Consider the following 17,300-nt stretch of genomic DNA (forward strand, 5'->3'; position numbering starts at 1 on the left):
GGGAATTAATCTCTCAAAACTGGTGTCATCCCGAGAATTCGTTCCAAGTGAATCCGCCTTGCGAACTCCACGGCTAGAATTTGTAAATTGCAATATGGACCACAAGCTAATTAGTGATTCTTGTTAATTAGTTGGTTATGGATATCTTAAACGCGGTTCTTAAAACACGCTTGTAACGTTCTTGAACGCTTGTTGAACTAATTTTTTACAAACGCTGCAAGTACACAATTTGAAGCATTAATCGTACATCGTGCATAACACTCCATCTCCACCCCACGCAAATTGAATCTCCGTGCATCACGTAGTTCACCCTGGAGTCTGGACAACGGTAACAGATGTGTATAACGTTTCTAGGGTGCTTCTAGTCGCTCTAACAACTTCGATGTAAGAAAAGCTTCTATGTGTAATAAATGTGCGAAATTTCACTGCACCAATGTTACCGAAGCAGACGACTCCTCTATGCAGACGACAGACAGGCGCGGTCAGGTTGCCGTCTGCTTTGCGTCAGAAGCAGATACCGGCGCAACGCCGCAGTTTCTTATTTTACTCTCAATGAACTGCAGCTTTCCTTACCTACATTACAATTAAATAAACATATAACTTTAGTTTTAAAAGGTAATGTATAAAATTTGCGCAAAGTAACATCTTTGCAAACATAATTTTGCGACCGCATTTCGCTTAGTTTGGCAGATGCACCAAGGATACACTTCACTAATCTACTAACACTGAAAATGCGTTGCCGCGGACTCGGGCGGTTCGGGCGGGGAGCGCTGTGCTAGGTGAGTAAACGGTGTCGTTGTTTTGCAGCTGCGTCTAGCATTTCATGAATTAATAGCAAATTTGCTTAGTGCATTTCAATCAGGTCTCTTTTATAAGTGGAGCTGGCTATCGTTCTTCCACGCTTGTTCACGGATATTAGTCGTGCGCGAGTTGCGGCGTGCAGTGTGATGACGGGTAGTTAAACTTGGATGAAGCGATCGACGCACGTCGAACCAGATATGCGTTATTTCGTGCTTTTCCCTGCAAAATTATGCGCTGTAATGCTATAATTTCAGCCGCGAAAGTGGGGCGCGTTCTTATTTAAATGCTGTTCAGCGTGCAACGAGAATGACTTGGTTAATAAATAAATAATCGCTTCTTGAATTGATTAAAGCATCGGTGCACGTTTTCCAGCTTGGTGACATATTTCCATCTTCTTTAATTGAAGCGCGCGCGTGTGTGTTTTCTGTCGTTGTAGACAACTAACGCGCGCAATGGAGGATGAGAGGCAAGCCGGTGACGGGGAAGAAAACCCCATGTCACCCAAGCCTACGAAGTGGACGCCCAACCAGCACCATTTGAAAATCCTCCTCGGTATGGGAATTAACCGCAACGCTGCCATAAAGGTAAGTTGACGCGATGCTCAATCTGTGCAACAGACAGCTGTTTTCCAATGGTGTGCTTTATTGGATTAGGCCCCGCCCCTTTAGCAATCTGAAAACGCCCAAATTAATTTAGCGTAGAAGCCGCACATATCTCGTTATGTGTTCGAATATGACAGCGAAATAAGAGGGTACTAGCGCATGTGCTCGACCTTTCACACCCCTTAGGAGAGAGCCCACTGTTAAATGAATTATAATCATTGTTGTTATTATTATTATTATCATTATTATTATTATTATTATTATTATTATTATTATTATTATTATTATTAATTTCCTAGTAATTGTTATTGAAAAAAGTGCGCATACTTTGCTTACCCAACACATTTAATTTCCCTGCATGCTACAAATTGGTGTGCTCACTTCTGTGTACTGTAGAATTGAAAAAAATGTTATTATGAACACTAGAAGATTTCTTTCACACTCTAGAGCTCTTGCGGTGCAGTTTACATTTGCCTGGTCGAAATCTAGTGCTTGGAACACATTCGTCTGGTCCATTCAAAGTGCCATGCTTTGAGTGCTCGGAGCACTCAGGCACTCTCACCTACAACCCAGGAGTGCAATGGGGATCTGGCAGAAACTCAATCGTGTGGCTGCTCTGATTGCTCTGGGAACAGTTAGCACGTTCCGCTGGGGCAGGCTTCCTGTGGCTCCAATCTCGAGAGGGCTCCACATGGCTGCAAACCGAGTTAAGCCCGTTTCACATGGTGCGATTTTGTCTGCGAATTCGCACGTGCGAATTCTCAGCTGCGTAAAATAGGCCGTCGGACCCTTCGTGCGTGCGTTTTTTCGATGTTCGGCGTGCTGAACTTCTCTGCGAAAAACGCAGATGCGGTGGTAGCCACTGTAGCGGTGCAAACAGACGACCAATAGGAGGAGGCTCGCTCACACGTCTTCGCCAGTCAGAATGCTTAACGAGTATGCGAAAAACGCAGCTACCGTAGAACCATGTGAAACGGGATTGCGAATTTCGCATCTGCGGAAATCGTAGCTGCGAAAAACGCACTGCAAAATCGCACCATGTGAAACGGGCTTTAGAGCATAGTAGGAACCAGTCGAATGTGCCATAAGTCTTATATGTACATGTATCGCAATATATTACGCCTTCATGACATGAAAGGCATCGCAGGTCTCAACTTTTTAACTGAGCAACGTGTAGAGCGAGACGTTGTTGCGACTATTGGCCACAGCACACTGCTTGCACTCCCAATAAAAACACAGTTACGTCATGTACTGGAAAGCTCAATGACGCACAAATAATTTGCGTGAGTTGTAGTTGTAACATATGAAGTACTGATTTCTTAGAAAGTGTCGTAGATCGAAAGCAACTGCACTGCGACACATTTACAATTTACATTTACATTTACAATTTACACATTTACAAATATACATTTTTTTATTGTGAAGCCATCGTCATGCACTACAGAACAAAACATTTTCTCATGCAGCATGTAAGGAATGCTATGCAAAAAATAAGAAGAGGAATGCCAGTGCCTTTTGTCTGAAGTCCAGGGATTGATACATATGAAAACATGTGCTATACTGCACCTCGGCAATTCTATGCAGGGCAGTGAGCATTGTGTCAGCCAGCCAATTGGTGACTAGAGGTGGCGGCATGTTTCAAGAAGGCAGGAGGGCACGGACATTGTGCACTGATGATCCTTCCGAAAAGCTTCTGTTCAGTCGGTATCACATGGGAGGTGATCAAGGATGGCCAGTGGAGGAACCCTTCTTCTATTTCTCTATTCTGGTTGGCTGACGCAGCCTGCAGCATATAAAGTACTGCATGGAGTTGGAGTGTAACCTCAAGGTTTCTACACGGGGCTTCAATTCTGTGATCGCAAAATTTGTGAATGAATGGGGTTCTTGGTGATTATGGCACAGTCTCGTGTGCACCACTGCAGTGAATCTTGGCAGTAATATGTTTTTGTCTCAAATCCTGTGTTCTCACAAGGGGGCAAACAAGCATCGCCGCAACACCATTTCTCTAATTATGATGGATGATCAATAAGTGTGTTAAATTTACACAACTTTATTCCCTAGGTGCCCGATACTCCATTGCAAGGAAGGTTAGGTAATTGGATGTTGCTTTGTGCATTATCTAGTGGGTCATCATAATTGCAGAGTAATTAAATATATATTTATTGTGCAGTCAGTCACGTTTTGTTGTTTGCATAAAAATAATTGAAACAACATATTGAAGTGCATGCACAAAATAATTATTGGCTGCAGGCATTACGAGAAAGGAAAGCCCATTATTTCGCCATTACTGTGACAGCACAGCGCATTGAACGCCCCGTCAAACATGGAGCAAAGTGATTGTTTGTTGCAATATGCAGCACATGGAAGAGAAATTGAGACAGATTACATATGCGAGGGGTTCGATTCTCCCAAAGCTGAATGTGCATTGCCTTTTGTTTGCTGCTACTGGCCATAGCTGACAAAACCAAATCGCGTACAGGAGGGAGTAAACCGCACCTTAAGGGTATAAGCTGTTTCCTGAGAAGTGAGTCATTTTTTCAAGGTGACTTGCGATGTGTGAAACAAAAATGAAACATTTTCATGCTTTTACACCACTACTCTTTGTTCCTATATTTATGTTCTGTTTGCAGGCACTGTACTACACCGGAAACCAAGGCCCTGACTTTGCTGCTCAGTGGATTTTCGAGAACAATGACGAGGACATTGATGCTCCTCTCGATGTAAGTGAAACATGTGGTTTCTACAGAAGCGCGCATTTCACAACTGTATTCCTTTGTGCAAACATGTCCCTTGAAGTTCAGTTTTACAGATGCTCACTGCTAAATGCTCCTTTTCTTTCTCAAAAGGGCACCTAAGGCATATTTTTGTCAACAAATACTCTTCTCAGATGTCAATTTTTCAGAGCGCTTGTAGTAGCCTACTATAACAAGAACTCTGATGGTATAATTTCAGGTGTTTGAAGGCAAATGACCCGTCACGGTGGCTCAGTCAGCTAAGGCGTTGCGCTGCTGAGCACGAGATCACAGGATCAAATCTCAGCCACGGCGGCCGCATTTCGATGGAGGCGAAATGCAAAAACGCCCGTGTGCTTGTGTTGTAGTGCACATTAAAGAACCCCAGGTGGTCAGAATTAATCTGGAGCCCTCCACTACGGTGCACCTCATAATCTGAACTGCTTTTCGCACATAAAACCCCAGAAAGCAGATGCTGTAGACAGTGCATTTTCGTACATGGAGGCATTTGGTGTATGATCTCGACTCTCTTGCTGTAAGTGGGGCTCCCTCCCTCGAGAGGAAGGGCGAGCAGGCTTTTGTCTGAAATTTTCACTGTTTTCACGCCATGCAGTCACCTGATGCTCTGTAGACACAATTGCCACCACGTGATCTACGCACTGCACTTGTCTGTTTACAATGCCCAAGCTATGTGAGAGGGCCCCTTTAAATAAAACGAGAAGCATGTTGTAGGTAACGCTAGTCATAGTTTGCAGACTTTTCCAAAGTGTCCATACAGCCTAGCAGGTTTATGGGAGCAGTAGAACCCTCGGGACACTGCACCATTGTGCGACTTTGTATAGGGGGGTGAATGAAGTGGTTTGAATGCCTTAGGTGCAGTTGGGGTGCGTCAAGTTGCTTGAAGTGTTCTCCGCAGAGTGAAGTGTTTTCCGCAGTGTGTTTATAAGGTGAAAACATGAAAATGCACAGCATGGTCATGGCACATCGCTGAGTGAAGTGAAAGACCAATGCAACACACTTTCCCAAAGAGGTTGCTGTGTTTTGCCGTGCCACTTGGTGAAGCAGTCTGATCATGTCGCACACTTTGGTGATGTTCTTATTCTTGGAAGCATTTTCCATATTTGAATTCAGTTACCTGTACCTTCAGTCATACATACCGTATTTACACGATTGTAGGTCGACCCATTTTTTTCAAGCTTGGCAATCCAAAGTTGGGGGGTCGACTTAGAATCGAAACCGAACCGTGTACCGCTAGTAACGGCAAGAGAAACGAGAAATCAGGGGCGCTATGGCGTGGTTACAACTTTGCACCTACGTCTTTATGGTTACGGTAGAAGCGTAGCGTATTAATTTACCGTATTGCATACATTTTGATTGCGTGCACTGCGAGCGCACGGCTCTTGTGGGAGCATCGATCATGGAAGAGCCGCCGTTTGGGGGGTATTGGTAGCTGGCGGAATAGCCGCCGTTAGGGGGGTATTGGTAGCTGGCGGAAAAGCCGCCGTTAGGGGGGTATTGGTAGTTGGCAGAAGAGCTGTCGTTTGGGGGTATTAGCAGTTGGCGGAAGAGCTTTTTGTTTGAGATACGATTGTTTTCGACGGCCGTGCGCATCTCACTTCTGTTGTGCTGAATCGTCGCGCCTGTCATGAGTGCCAAGAGCTTTCGGCGTTCGTTCTCAGTAGCGTTCAAACGGGCTGCTATCCTCCATGCCGAGGAAGCTAACTGTGCAGCGGGACGCAAGTCTGGAGTCAGTGAACGTGTGGTGCGGCAGTGGCGGCTTCAGCGCGAAGAAATTTGGCCTCCCTGGCTACTGTGTGCGGGTGGGTCCTCTCTGCGTGGGCGGCTGTACTGCATGATGTCGTGGTGCGGTCGTTCGCGAAGTGTGGACTCACACTTGATGACGACGTGCTGTGGGACCGCAGCTGCTATGATGGCAGCAGTACCAGTGAGGTCAACTCTAGTGACGATGAGTAGTCTTAGCAACCCCATCAATAAATTTCCCTTGAGTGAAATGCACTCGCGTGGTTTTTCTCCCCCCCCCCCCCTTTTTTTTTGAGACATGCAATTTTGGGGGGGTCGACCTACATTTGAGTCGACTTACAATCGTGTAAATACGGTAGGTGCAACACATTGCAGAAAAGCAATTGCATATAACTTTGTCCTCTTGCTTTCTTGGAATGCGCTTTAAATCGGCAGGACCATGATCTGCTTCAAAAAAGATTCTCTGTTTATACGACTCTAACGCGCAGATTTTTCAGAAAAAATGGGTCTGCAGATTACTTGTGCTGTTCAATCTGATATGAAGCCTAAATCGCGTTAGTGACGTTGGTAACAGCCTAACATCGGGGCCCTCAGACGCAGCGTCGCCATCACAAAATGGTAGCAGAGCACATTTTCTTGAAGGTTGCTGTGGGTTCATTTTGTGCTCGACTACAATCACTTTCAGAGATAGTTTCGCGAGATTTCGCAGGACTTGTCACCGGGTGGGTCGGCAAATACCAGTGGTTCGGATACTGAGCCAAGCTCACTATCTGTGCAGAGTGCCAGGAATGCTCTCGGCCGCATATTTCACCAAGTCCAATGCCAGAGCCACATAAAATCTTGTGAAAGTGATAGTAGCGATACTACCACTTTGTGTGCTTGGTATCTGCGGCCAACAAAACGCAGGTGGTGGTGGCGACGCACCACTTTCATTATGAAAGCTCATTTAAAAAAAATAACTTTCCCTTCTGTGAAGTTAGATTCTACATGTCTCATTCTTTCTGATCATGAACATGGGGACTTGCTGTATTTTTCTTTTATAAATCGGGTGCATTTTACATTCAGGAGCACTTTTATTTCTGTACTTTAAGACCGCAAAAATTGGGTGTGCAAAAGATTCGAGGGCGCGTTGTAATCATGGAATTACAGTAGGCTTGACCTGTATCGTAATTTATCTGCCATACTAAAGCTGTCACACGCTTACAACAGGGTATGCGACAGGTTGGTGTACATAAAAAAACTGCTCTCCAAACACAACTAATTTGCGCCTGAGAATAAGAATATTTACTCGACTCCTCAACACAGTTTTATTTTATTTTTTTATTTTTAAAGAAATTACTACAAAGATTATGGTTGATCCCTCTTTCATAGGAATCGGTAGAACACTAAAGTGAAACGTGTCTTCAAAGGAGCTCTCGCATGTTTGCTGCGTGAACTCACGATCCGCTGCAGCGAAAGGCACACAATTTGCAGGCTGGCGGCCATGTTGCAGGTTTGCTTAGCGTGCGGCGTCCTGTTGGCGAGTGTCGTCCTGCTGGCGAGTGGCTTCGGTGAAGGTGCGAGCATCCTGGTCCAGCTACGTAGTGGCTACGGCAGCCAGTCAAGCTGCGACGCGCGAGGGCATTCTGCATCATGCTGGCGTGTCTCTCACTGAAGCAAAGCGAGATTTGCCTGGCGACGTCGTTGCCTTTCTACGCCTTTGAGCATAGCAGTTGTCTTAGCAGGCACCATCGCAAGTGAAGCAGTAGGCGATGCACTGCTGGTGCACGTTGAAGCCACAATGCACAACTAACGAGGCGCCACAAGCTAATCTGACGCTAACTGCCTATACGAGGCCATAGAAGTACATGGATTTGTCGGATCTTAGTGCTTGTGAATTTAGACATTCTTTTGGCTTTGTTTATTGCTCTTTATACGCCTTCATTGCCATAAATTTCAGAGCAATCTATACTTTTCGATGTGCAGAAGACGCTGCGAATGCACACAATCACAACTAGTTACAACGGTTTCACTTGTTGAGGTGGCCAAATCTAAACATGCCAAGCGTCTCAATGCACTGGCTTGCCTGCGATAAATTTATAAGGGTGTTTTATGTTGCTTGTCGATGCATGCGTCCGTGGCGTAATGGTTTCAATACACTGGAGTCTACTTTTAACGATACCACATATAACAATATATCAATTACAACGATGAGTCGACTTAAGTTATCATCTTATGCATTAGGGCTATGAGACAAAAAAACATATATAACGATATGTCATTCACCACATATTGGATATAACGATCGAAATTTTGCTTCTGGGCAGCGTTTTACATGCCGAATAATCGTGAAATTTGCATTCCTAAGTTGTCCTTATTCGAGACAGGGTGAAAGTTTGCCTACGCGAGTTCGTATCTGCCGCCATTACCGCACAGTGCATCCCGCCCGCGCGCCAATAGCAAGCGAAAGCCATGGTGAGCATCGCAAGTTGGCACAGCGTGCGCAAGATGGCGTCAGCTGCTTCGTGTCCACGTCGCCTGCGGTCGTGCATGCCTCCAGAGAAGAGAAGAGGGGGAACAAAGCGATAAGCGAGCGGCGCCTGTGCAGCCTACGCTCCCTTTACAACCTCCCTCTCAGTGAGCACGGAAATGTGCCGCGGAAGCAGCGGGAGGTGCGCCGACTGTGTCTCTCGTGACAAAGCTGCAAATTTTGCAAGACACGAAATACAAACTCGCGCAGTCAATGATATCGACGATTATGAAAACTGGGAGTGCCATGATCATGAAGGCTAGAAGCAGTGGCCATGCCGATCAATAGAAAAGGTGGGCTTCGTGCGCCATGACGAAGCCGCCACGGGCGAAACCAACACGATGGAATCCGAACTCTGGGAGCACGTTGCTACTGATGGTGCAATAGGTGGTGCTTCGATGGAGGAGTTTCTGAGTGCAGATAGTACTGCCTCGTTCTGCGAAGACAACTCCGATGAGGTGGATCATTGTCCAGTAGGACAGCGGCGTTGTGCGACAGAGGCAATGACAGCAGCGGCAGTGATGAGTTTGACAATGGCCAGTCTTTGACACCGACCCCGATGTTCAACCAGAGTGCAATGTCGTCGATCAAGTCGCTCATTGATTTCATGCACGCTAAATTATAGCGAGCGAACAAGCACAGCGAAAGATTTTAAGCGCAGCGGCAGATGAAACAAGTGCGTGCGAGGAGAAAAGTGGGGGAGGAGGAGGAGCAGAGGGGAGATGGCTTGCGCATGCACTGAGTTGCCCTGCAGCCATGGCATCTTCAAACTCATGGGCCATCGAATCTGGGCTTCCGAGGGAGGCCCAGGGCGTGAGGTGGGGAGGGCTACGCTTGTCCGTGGCGTCAGCTGCTGAGGTCAGTCCACGGTACCAGCGTGTGTGACGGAAATCACTGCTCCTGCAAGGGAGCGATGGCAAGTGGCTATGAGTAAGGCTCAATGTGATGCTCCCTTGGGTGGGGTCGCCGCTGACACTGGTAGCACTATTTCCCAGCGGCAAAGGTCCAGGCTCATCGTTTGTGCGACGAAAGCGTGGGAAGAAAAGCGTAGGGCCGTGAAAGACGGACTGTGCGGCGACGATGGCTATGATATGGCGCCAGAGTAGCGCGCATCGTCTGTGTAGAAACAGCACTGCATGAGCTGCATGGCAGCTGCTGTGAATTGCGCCCACGTGGAACCCACGCGCTGCCCCTCCTGATTAGCGAGGCAGTCGTGCCACACTTCGCTCCTTTGCAATGTGCTGCACGAGATAGGTTGTCTGCGCCAGCTACGCTGCTCACAGCATTCTCTTCTTAATAAAAACCATGTACCTATATAATCTAATAAAAAGTATTGACCCGCGAATTGAAAACATCTATAGAGCTGTGCTCAAATTTCGCATTAGGAAGTATCTTAATTGTCGGTGAATTTTTAAAGTGAGATCTTCTCTCTAACCAAGAAACTCTGGTGAGGAAACTGTCAAGAGTATATTGTATTTAGCATTTTTCAGAAATATGAAAATTGGGGTGTGTGTTACGATCAAGGGTCTTTTCAAATGCTGTAAAGGGTAGCTAAAGGCAAATATTAAATCAAGCCTAAGTAATAGATTAATGCTCAAGAATGTCTAAGGCGTCAATGTTATAGAGAACAGTGCTTTAGTAATTGAAAAATTGAGGTAAATGCAGGATACGATTTGACACTCCGCTGGGACATTGCAAGTACTATCCTGATGATGTAGCTATTCCTCATTACAAATGTGTCGGTAGTGCTCAACCACTCATAATAAAAATATCATTGCATCGCAAGGCGGAAGAAAATACTACTTGTCGAGTTCTGTGTGATTTTTAAAAAGAACTCATTGATGGTGCCCTTGAAAACGACGCGGGCAGTCAAATGGATTTGTTTTCACTGAACTCTGCGCCGCCTGCGCTTTCACGTTTCAGTAGTTTCGTTATTGCGTAGTCGTGTCACCACTTCCCACTCGGGGTTCGGCTATTTTAACTGTGCTAGAGGTATGCGGCCCCTTCAGACACAATTTTTTCTTAAACTAAGTCTTTTCCTCGACACAAAAGAGGCGCTGCAAGGTTTCCGTAATTGTGTTTTAACAGTCCATGTTGGCTTGGTATTTGCCTTTAATGTCCTTTTATCCCTGTTATGCTGTATTAAAATCAAGTAAATATGGCACTCCCTTCTGTGGTCTGGCTGAAAATAAGTAAGCTGACCTCTTCTTTCCTTTGTTGTGTGAAGCATCTCATCTTATACTCCTTTCCTTTCAGCTCGATGCCTCAGATGAAAGCGACACGGAAGACGAGGATGCTCCCGAAACATACAAAATGGTGTTTGCTGTCAACACTGAGCTTGAGATGGGCACAGGAAAAATTGCTGCCCAGGTGGCGCACGCTGTCCTCGGCTTGTACAGGCTGCTTCTGCAAGATGAGGCGAAGTACGGCAACATGCTTCTGCTGTGGGAGGAATACGGGTGAGTGATATTTGGGCGCATAATCTTGCCACTGCCATACAAATTCGTAATGGTCTTGGCTGTACACATACAGCAGCGACCGAACGTTTACGTGCCTTTTCTGAACAAAGCGTCGCCTAACATAGCTATGGAGGTGCTGCAACCTTCTGTGTCTTCTAGAAAAAGTTCTGTTGTCCTGCTGCCCCTCGACTTCTGTAAAAATGGGTTTTACGGTGATAGCATGTTGCTGCATGCTCATGCCCACACTTGCACACTTTATAATCGACATTATTGCATGCACCATTTCTAGTTGAGCATCGGGAAAACGAATTTCTATCTTCTTTCTGGACACACAAAGTGCTACCGGGAGTTGCGTGCCTGCATGGCTTTCCCGCAAGCATGCGATTACATCAATGTTTACAGGCGGGTGCTCGTAAACCGGCGATACTGCTACGCATGCATCTCTTTTTGCGAGACCCATGAGGACTCGTAGAATCTATTCTAGCAATGTAACATTTTCTTGAAGTAAGAAGTTTCTCACTCGCTTTGCTTTTGTAATGGGTGCACACCACTTAGCTTGCTTGCGGGCGCTCACGTGGCTGGTCTCGCTTTTACTATGGCCATGCATCCCTAGTGACATATTCTCTAATAGAAAGGCTTAGCTTGTCCGGTAACCGGGTAAATGCAGGCCGACTAGGTGTTGGGCCGGAAGCGTAAACATGAGCTGCTAAAACAGCTAAAATGCAGTAACCAAGTGTATTCTACTTCGCTGCTGGTGTAAATTTTCGGCAGTGGCGTAATCGTGTTGCTGCTGAAAAGTTACACGAGCAGTGAAGTAGAATACACTTTGTCACTGAAATGTTAGCTGTTTTTGTCTGTTTGAGCTCTGCGCCACCAGGTGGCTGCACCATGCAAGCCGCTCTCATTTACGCCTCCGCCCCAACACCCAGTCGGCCTGCGTTCACCCGAATACCGGACAAGCTAAACATCTCTAATGATCCACGTCATTTTCAATTTTTCCTTTTTTCCCCCTTCGTCATTGGTTTGTATGTAGATCAGAGGCCACCACACTACTGTCATTGCTGAGATTGCACCCGCGGCGCAACACGATAAATACGGAAAATAAAATGGAACGTTTCATTATACGAACATAGTTGTGTCAGACCTATTTAAAACATAAAAATAAGTTGTGTGAATACTCACACACTTAACAAAAAATAATAATGGTAGTTTATTCATGTGTTCAACGATAAACCATGTATAAAACTGCACACATGAAAAAAAAATGTTTCGCTTTATTGTCACCTAAAAAAACATTAGCTTTTTTTTCTTGAAGTGACGTGCTGTAAAAATAGAAGTCTGCAATAAAAAAAATGTGACCCTGGAGAGATGCTTTTTCCGAGAAATGTGGCCTTCAAAAGATAAATCTTATTCTCTAGAAACTACAAGGGCCCTTCACCAGGCCCCGTTGGAAATGTTGTTTTTATGAGTTGGAAAGGGGTTGTGCAGAGAGCATTCTACTGCATCAGAGAGACGAAATATACAGGCAGGTAAGTTAGCGAAAGCAGAAGATTCGGTTCCCTACACTACACTGGGGCACAGGGAGATAAAAAGATATTACATGAATGCGATCACTGCCATTCACAGCACAGGATACAGCGGAATCTCGATTCGATCACGGCTAATACGAATTTCCGGATGATACGAATTTTTCTGTGGTCCCGGCCGAGCCCCATTACTTTGCAACGTGCTAGAGAACGGTTGTTACGAATCGATTTTCGACCCACGTCGGTTGACACGAATAAACGCCACCCCACCGACGGCCGCGAAAGAGAACAGCACGCAGTCACGCGCTTTCTGCCTTTCTCTTTTGGTGCGGAGGTGCGGACGCAGCGCCGGACAGTGTGGAGGCCGCCACTGGGCGCGAAGAGCTTGAAACGGTGGCGCTTTTGTTGCTTTTGTGCTTTTCCTTTTTTGCATAGGGAAGCGCGGCTGCCACAGCGCGCGAAGGTTCGTGCGGTCTATCGCTCCAACGGAAACTGAGCGGCGTAAGCACAGCACATACAAAGGTCAGAGCCGTGTGTATATCGCTTTCAAGAAATGGTGCGCGCGACAGCACCGACAGCCGGCACAGGCGCAAAGTACAAGAACGCATTTGTTGGCAGAGTAGAAGCCGCCTCCCTCCCCCTCTCGCACTGCCTTCCCGCTTTGCTCCTTTTGCGTGGGAGATTGCGTCGCCAGTTACCCTTGCGCCTGGTTGCAAGATACGCATTTGGTGCGGCAACACAGCGCCGTCCCCGCTCCCTCCCTCCCATACCCCACGGCCTTTCGTGCGACTCGCGTTTGGTCTCCGCTGTGCGTTCGCTCTCCGTGACTAACACATACGGCGCGCGGCGACAATTTTATCGCCCTTGGACTGTACTCCACGTCTCATGATCCTCCTCCGCATCGCCCTCGTTGATCTCCTCTCCCATCGGTGGGCGCACCTCGTTGAGAAGCGTGCTTGCTACCACCCTTGTCGGCGAGATTTTCCCTCAGAAGCCGCATTATAACCAGTATTTCGTCTGACGCGGCTGCACTGTAAGCGGTATGCGTTTACATGCAGTTCAATGGGAGGGTAAACGGTAGTCGGAAAAGGCCGCGTTGTAGCCAGTTCTGCACTATAAACGGTTACGTTATAAGTGGTCTATACTGTAAATGCTTTTTACGTGCGTGTGTCTGAGTTCACCTCTGACTCTTTAATTTAGCTAGTTTTAAATGTGTTTCGATGATACGAATTTCGGCTAATACGAATATTTTTCGTGGCGCCGTGAGATTCGTATCATCAAGATTCCACTGTAAAGTTTAACACTAGTGAGTGCTAATTTGACTTGTGCAGCTTTGTTGTAACAATGCTTTCGTAGCCCTGTGCTACGACGGGATGGGGGGACGTAGCAGCTGCTTTCTGTGAACCAGGAGTGCTGACATCACAGATGAGAGGTGCCATAGCTGACAACAGATGGCACCACTGCGATTTTTCATTTTTGTCGTTTTCTTGCTTGCAAAAGCTCTGTTTTCGTTACAAATTATGAATTCGTCCTTACAGAAGCCTAATATTCCAACCTAGCGTCACATATTTTTCTTTTGTGTCACTTTAAACATTTGTCGCACTTCAGTGTTATTGCCGAGCGTTTCCAGCACCTTGCGAGTGTTACCACACTCACCTTGCTTACCGTCCTCACCAATACTGATGCAACACTGACACCAGCAATTGACCAAGTCGTCACCGGCAGTCTCGATGATACACCTGGCTGCCGTACTACGGGGGCAACACCAGCATGATGCATAAGCAGTCGCTGTTTAGCCAGCTTTCTTGCTATCAGCACCGCCGAAAACAAACTCCCTTTCATCATCGGACATGCATACATATGAAGCAGTCCTGGCTTATTTCATGAATATCTAGCAGTTCGAGCATACACAATGCCTTTTGAATTTTACATAAGTCATACAGTCGAACCCACGGATAACGACCACATTTTAGTGCATTTACGATTTTCTGACCCTCCCTATGGAAACTGCTTCCAGATATATAATGAACGTTTTTTAAATCGCCGTACTGCTACAACGAACGCTTAGAACCCAGTCACTGTAAAAAGGGGGCACAGGCGAAGTGCCAAAGCATGGAAGCACGACTAAAATGGGCGCACGGCATCGTGCACTCTGCTCTAGTCCAACCACAACGATGACACATCCTTCGAGATGAGCGAGCACCGCCTCTCGCGGATTTCGGTGGCCATGAAGAAGGTCACGCGTGGTCTCGCGTTTTCTAGGCATGCCCCCAGGGTGGAGGCGTGCTGCGTACAGCATAAACAGCAGGGCGCGGGGCATGCGCGGGTGCCTGCACCGGTGCAATATCTGATGCCACAACGGCATCACTCTCGTTTTTGCGCAATTGTCAGTGCGGCATCATATGCATTACTCCTGTTTCAACGATTTGGAACAACCATCTATGTCTTTCCACCATTGGAACAACGTCCGCTCAAGCGTACCTGTCAGTGTGGCCAGAGTCGGCAAGAACGCTGCACCACACGCTGCCGCCTTGGAATGTTAGGGTCGGTGGTTACTATGCCGTTATTAAGAGATCATGGTTCGGCCACGCTTCATTTACACGTTGCCGATTCCTGATAATGGTACGTGGTGATGTTTTACTTTTGAAATCGCAGTTTTCTTTTCACCTGAAGCAACATAGATAACGTAATTTTAACACGAAAGTGTTTTATGCCGGGGTCCACCAAGACTTCACTGACGTATTTCCGTCACGGAAATACGTCAGCTTACAATGTACACGAACATAATACAAAGAAAGAAACCAGAAGAAAAAGTTCCACAAACATGCAAAATTTGGAAATCGAACCCACGACCTCTCGGTCCGCGACGATAGATCGCCGAGCGTTTAACCCATTGCGCCACAAACGCATTTGCAGAGAGCTACACAGACGCGCCTTATATATCTAACACTCCTCCGTGTACCCGCGCTCTTGCTCGAGGCGGTGCCGCCGCCTACGAGCAGAAAAGAGAAGTACTGCATTATGACACTAACGCGCACCGACAGTGAACGCTTCGGTGGTCTCAGCACTACGACGCCTCGATGCCAGCATTCGAAGGGACGCTGGCATCAAGAAGCACTACCAACGCCACCTAGGTGGCGTTCACCGTCCTCAGCACAGCGGAGCGTGGCCTCCGCAATTAGCTCTGAAAATGTTTCTGAAGTTGATCGCGGAGGCTGCAATTACGACGCGCTGTACGCGCTGATTTGACTCGATGACGATTCAGTTACGTGCTTTGTCTTGCGCGTTGTATTAGTGTGTCAGTTACGTGCTTCGTCTTTCGCGTTGTGCTAGCGTGTGCAGCGTAGTGCAGCTTCCATATGCACGACGGTTGCTCATGGTCATCGACGTTGGTAGTCGTGATGGAGGAGACGTGCCACCAGGCGTCAGCGTGGGTGCATCAACGCCTAAGGGCGCTTTAGCCACAAAACACCAATAGACATTATATATCAATGTGCAATAAACATTACACTAATTCTGTGAAGACACGTTTCACTTTCGTGTTCTATACCGATTCCTATATAAGAGGGATCAACCACATTTTTTTCAGCTCTTGTGTAGCTAACGCCCGATCGTAATGCTGAGACCTTCGCAGAATGGTGGCATGCCGCGTAGTTTTCGAAGTTTACGCTTCCGGCCAACTAGAACATTTCGCTGTCGTGTGCAGAATACAATAATGTTCCGCTGGTAGCAAAATATATCACAAGCTGTCGAGTAGAAAAGGCGGCTGCAGCGGTTTTCGAAATGACAGGGCGCCGTTTTGAAAGAGCTACACAACGCCGCATTTCGTCTTTAGATGGACATTTCTAACGGAAGTTTGTAGCTAGGTTCGGGAACACACCAGGAACAAAAATGGCACTGAAAATCACGTTTTCGGACTAAAGTGCTGCCGAATTGTAACTGCTGACGCTGGCTTCAGTGCGGTTAATTTTTTAGCGTTTTTAAGGGCGAGTCCATATACAATGAACTACTGATATAACAACCATCTTTCGCAGAACTGTTCATGATAAATGAGTTGCGACTGTAATAGTTTTAAAAAATCTGCAATTTACTTCATTATATCAAAAGTCTGCGAATTTAGCTACTACACTTTTATGCAAAGTACAGTGGCCCACCAATTCTCTTTAAAAAAAGGTCCCTTAAAATTTAAAGGGGTCCCAAACCACCCCACGGACTAGGTGAAAAAACATTCTGCAGTTAGCATCTGCTGCTGTGAACATCTCAGCCAAATTTTGCACTCATGTGCGGCATGTCACAAGCAGAGCACAGTCACTTTTTTCTCAAACTCTCTCTTTTTAACAAAAGCCTTCCCCTCACCCTTTTCGGAGCTGCCATATTTCGTCATGCACAGTAAGACCTTGTTAATTCGGTTTTCACAGGACCAAAAAGAATATCCGAATTAACCTAATGATGTCCCAGACACCCTGTGCCATATGGTACGGGGATGTGTCGGAAAACATGGCACCATAGACACTCACAGACTAACTGAAGAGCAGTGGGAGGCCAAGCTTTCAGACCCGGACCCAAAGAGACAGTGCCGCCTCATCGAACGGGCATGAGAGATTGCCATGGCCCGCGGCTACCTGGAATAAGGAGGCCACCCACCTAGGGCGCAGACTGCGCTTGCTCAGATTAAAAGTTTATTCTCTTTCTCTCTCGACTTATTGGTGGTATCAAGAAAACAATAAACAAATGCTAACTACTTCAGCATGCTTTTATTTACTGATTGAATCAGCAAATCCTATTTCTTTTTGCACAAGATCAGTTCGGAAGCTGCAGTTCTTGTCATCTTCAAATCAAATCATCTTAAATGATTCAAATGCTGCACACTTCTCTTCGTATTCATACACGAAAAAGAACTATTCAGTATT

At 46.5% G+C, this 17,300-nt stretch overlaps 1 protein-coding gene across 1 annotated transcript; it reads left to right on the forward strand.

Moving 5' to 3' along the window:
• Nucleotides 1-720: 720 nt before the first annotated feature.
• On the forward strand, nucleotides 721-17,056 carry LOC119448441 (probable peptidyl-tRNA hydrolase 2). The gene is made up of 5 exons (XM_037711742.2): nucleotides 721-779; nucleotides 1,238-1,385; nucleotides 4,034-4,123; nucleotides 10,662-10,864; nucleotides 16,849-17,056. Exons 2-5 carry the CDS (start codon nucleotides 1,254-1,256, stop codon nucleotides 16,916-16,918), a joined length of 495 nt encoding a protein of 164 aa, XP_037567670.2. The 5' UTR covers nucleotides 721-779; nucleotides 1,238-1,253; the 3' UTR covers nucleotides 16,919-17,056.
• The last annotated feature ends 244 nt before the right edge of the window (nucleotides 17,057-17,300 follow it).

This window comes from Dermacentor silvarum, chromosome 4 (assembly GCF_013339745.2).
Source record: "Dermacentor silvarum isolate Dsil-2018 chromosome 4, BIME_Dsil_1.4, whole genome shotgun sequence".
NCBI lineage: Eukaryota > Metazoa > Arthropoda > Arachnida > Ixodida > Ixodidae > Dermacentor > Dermacentor silvarum.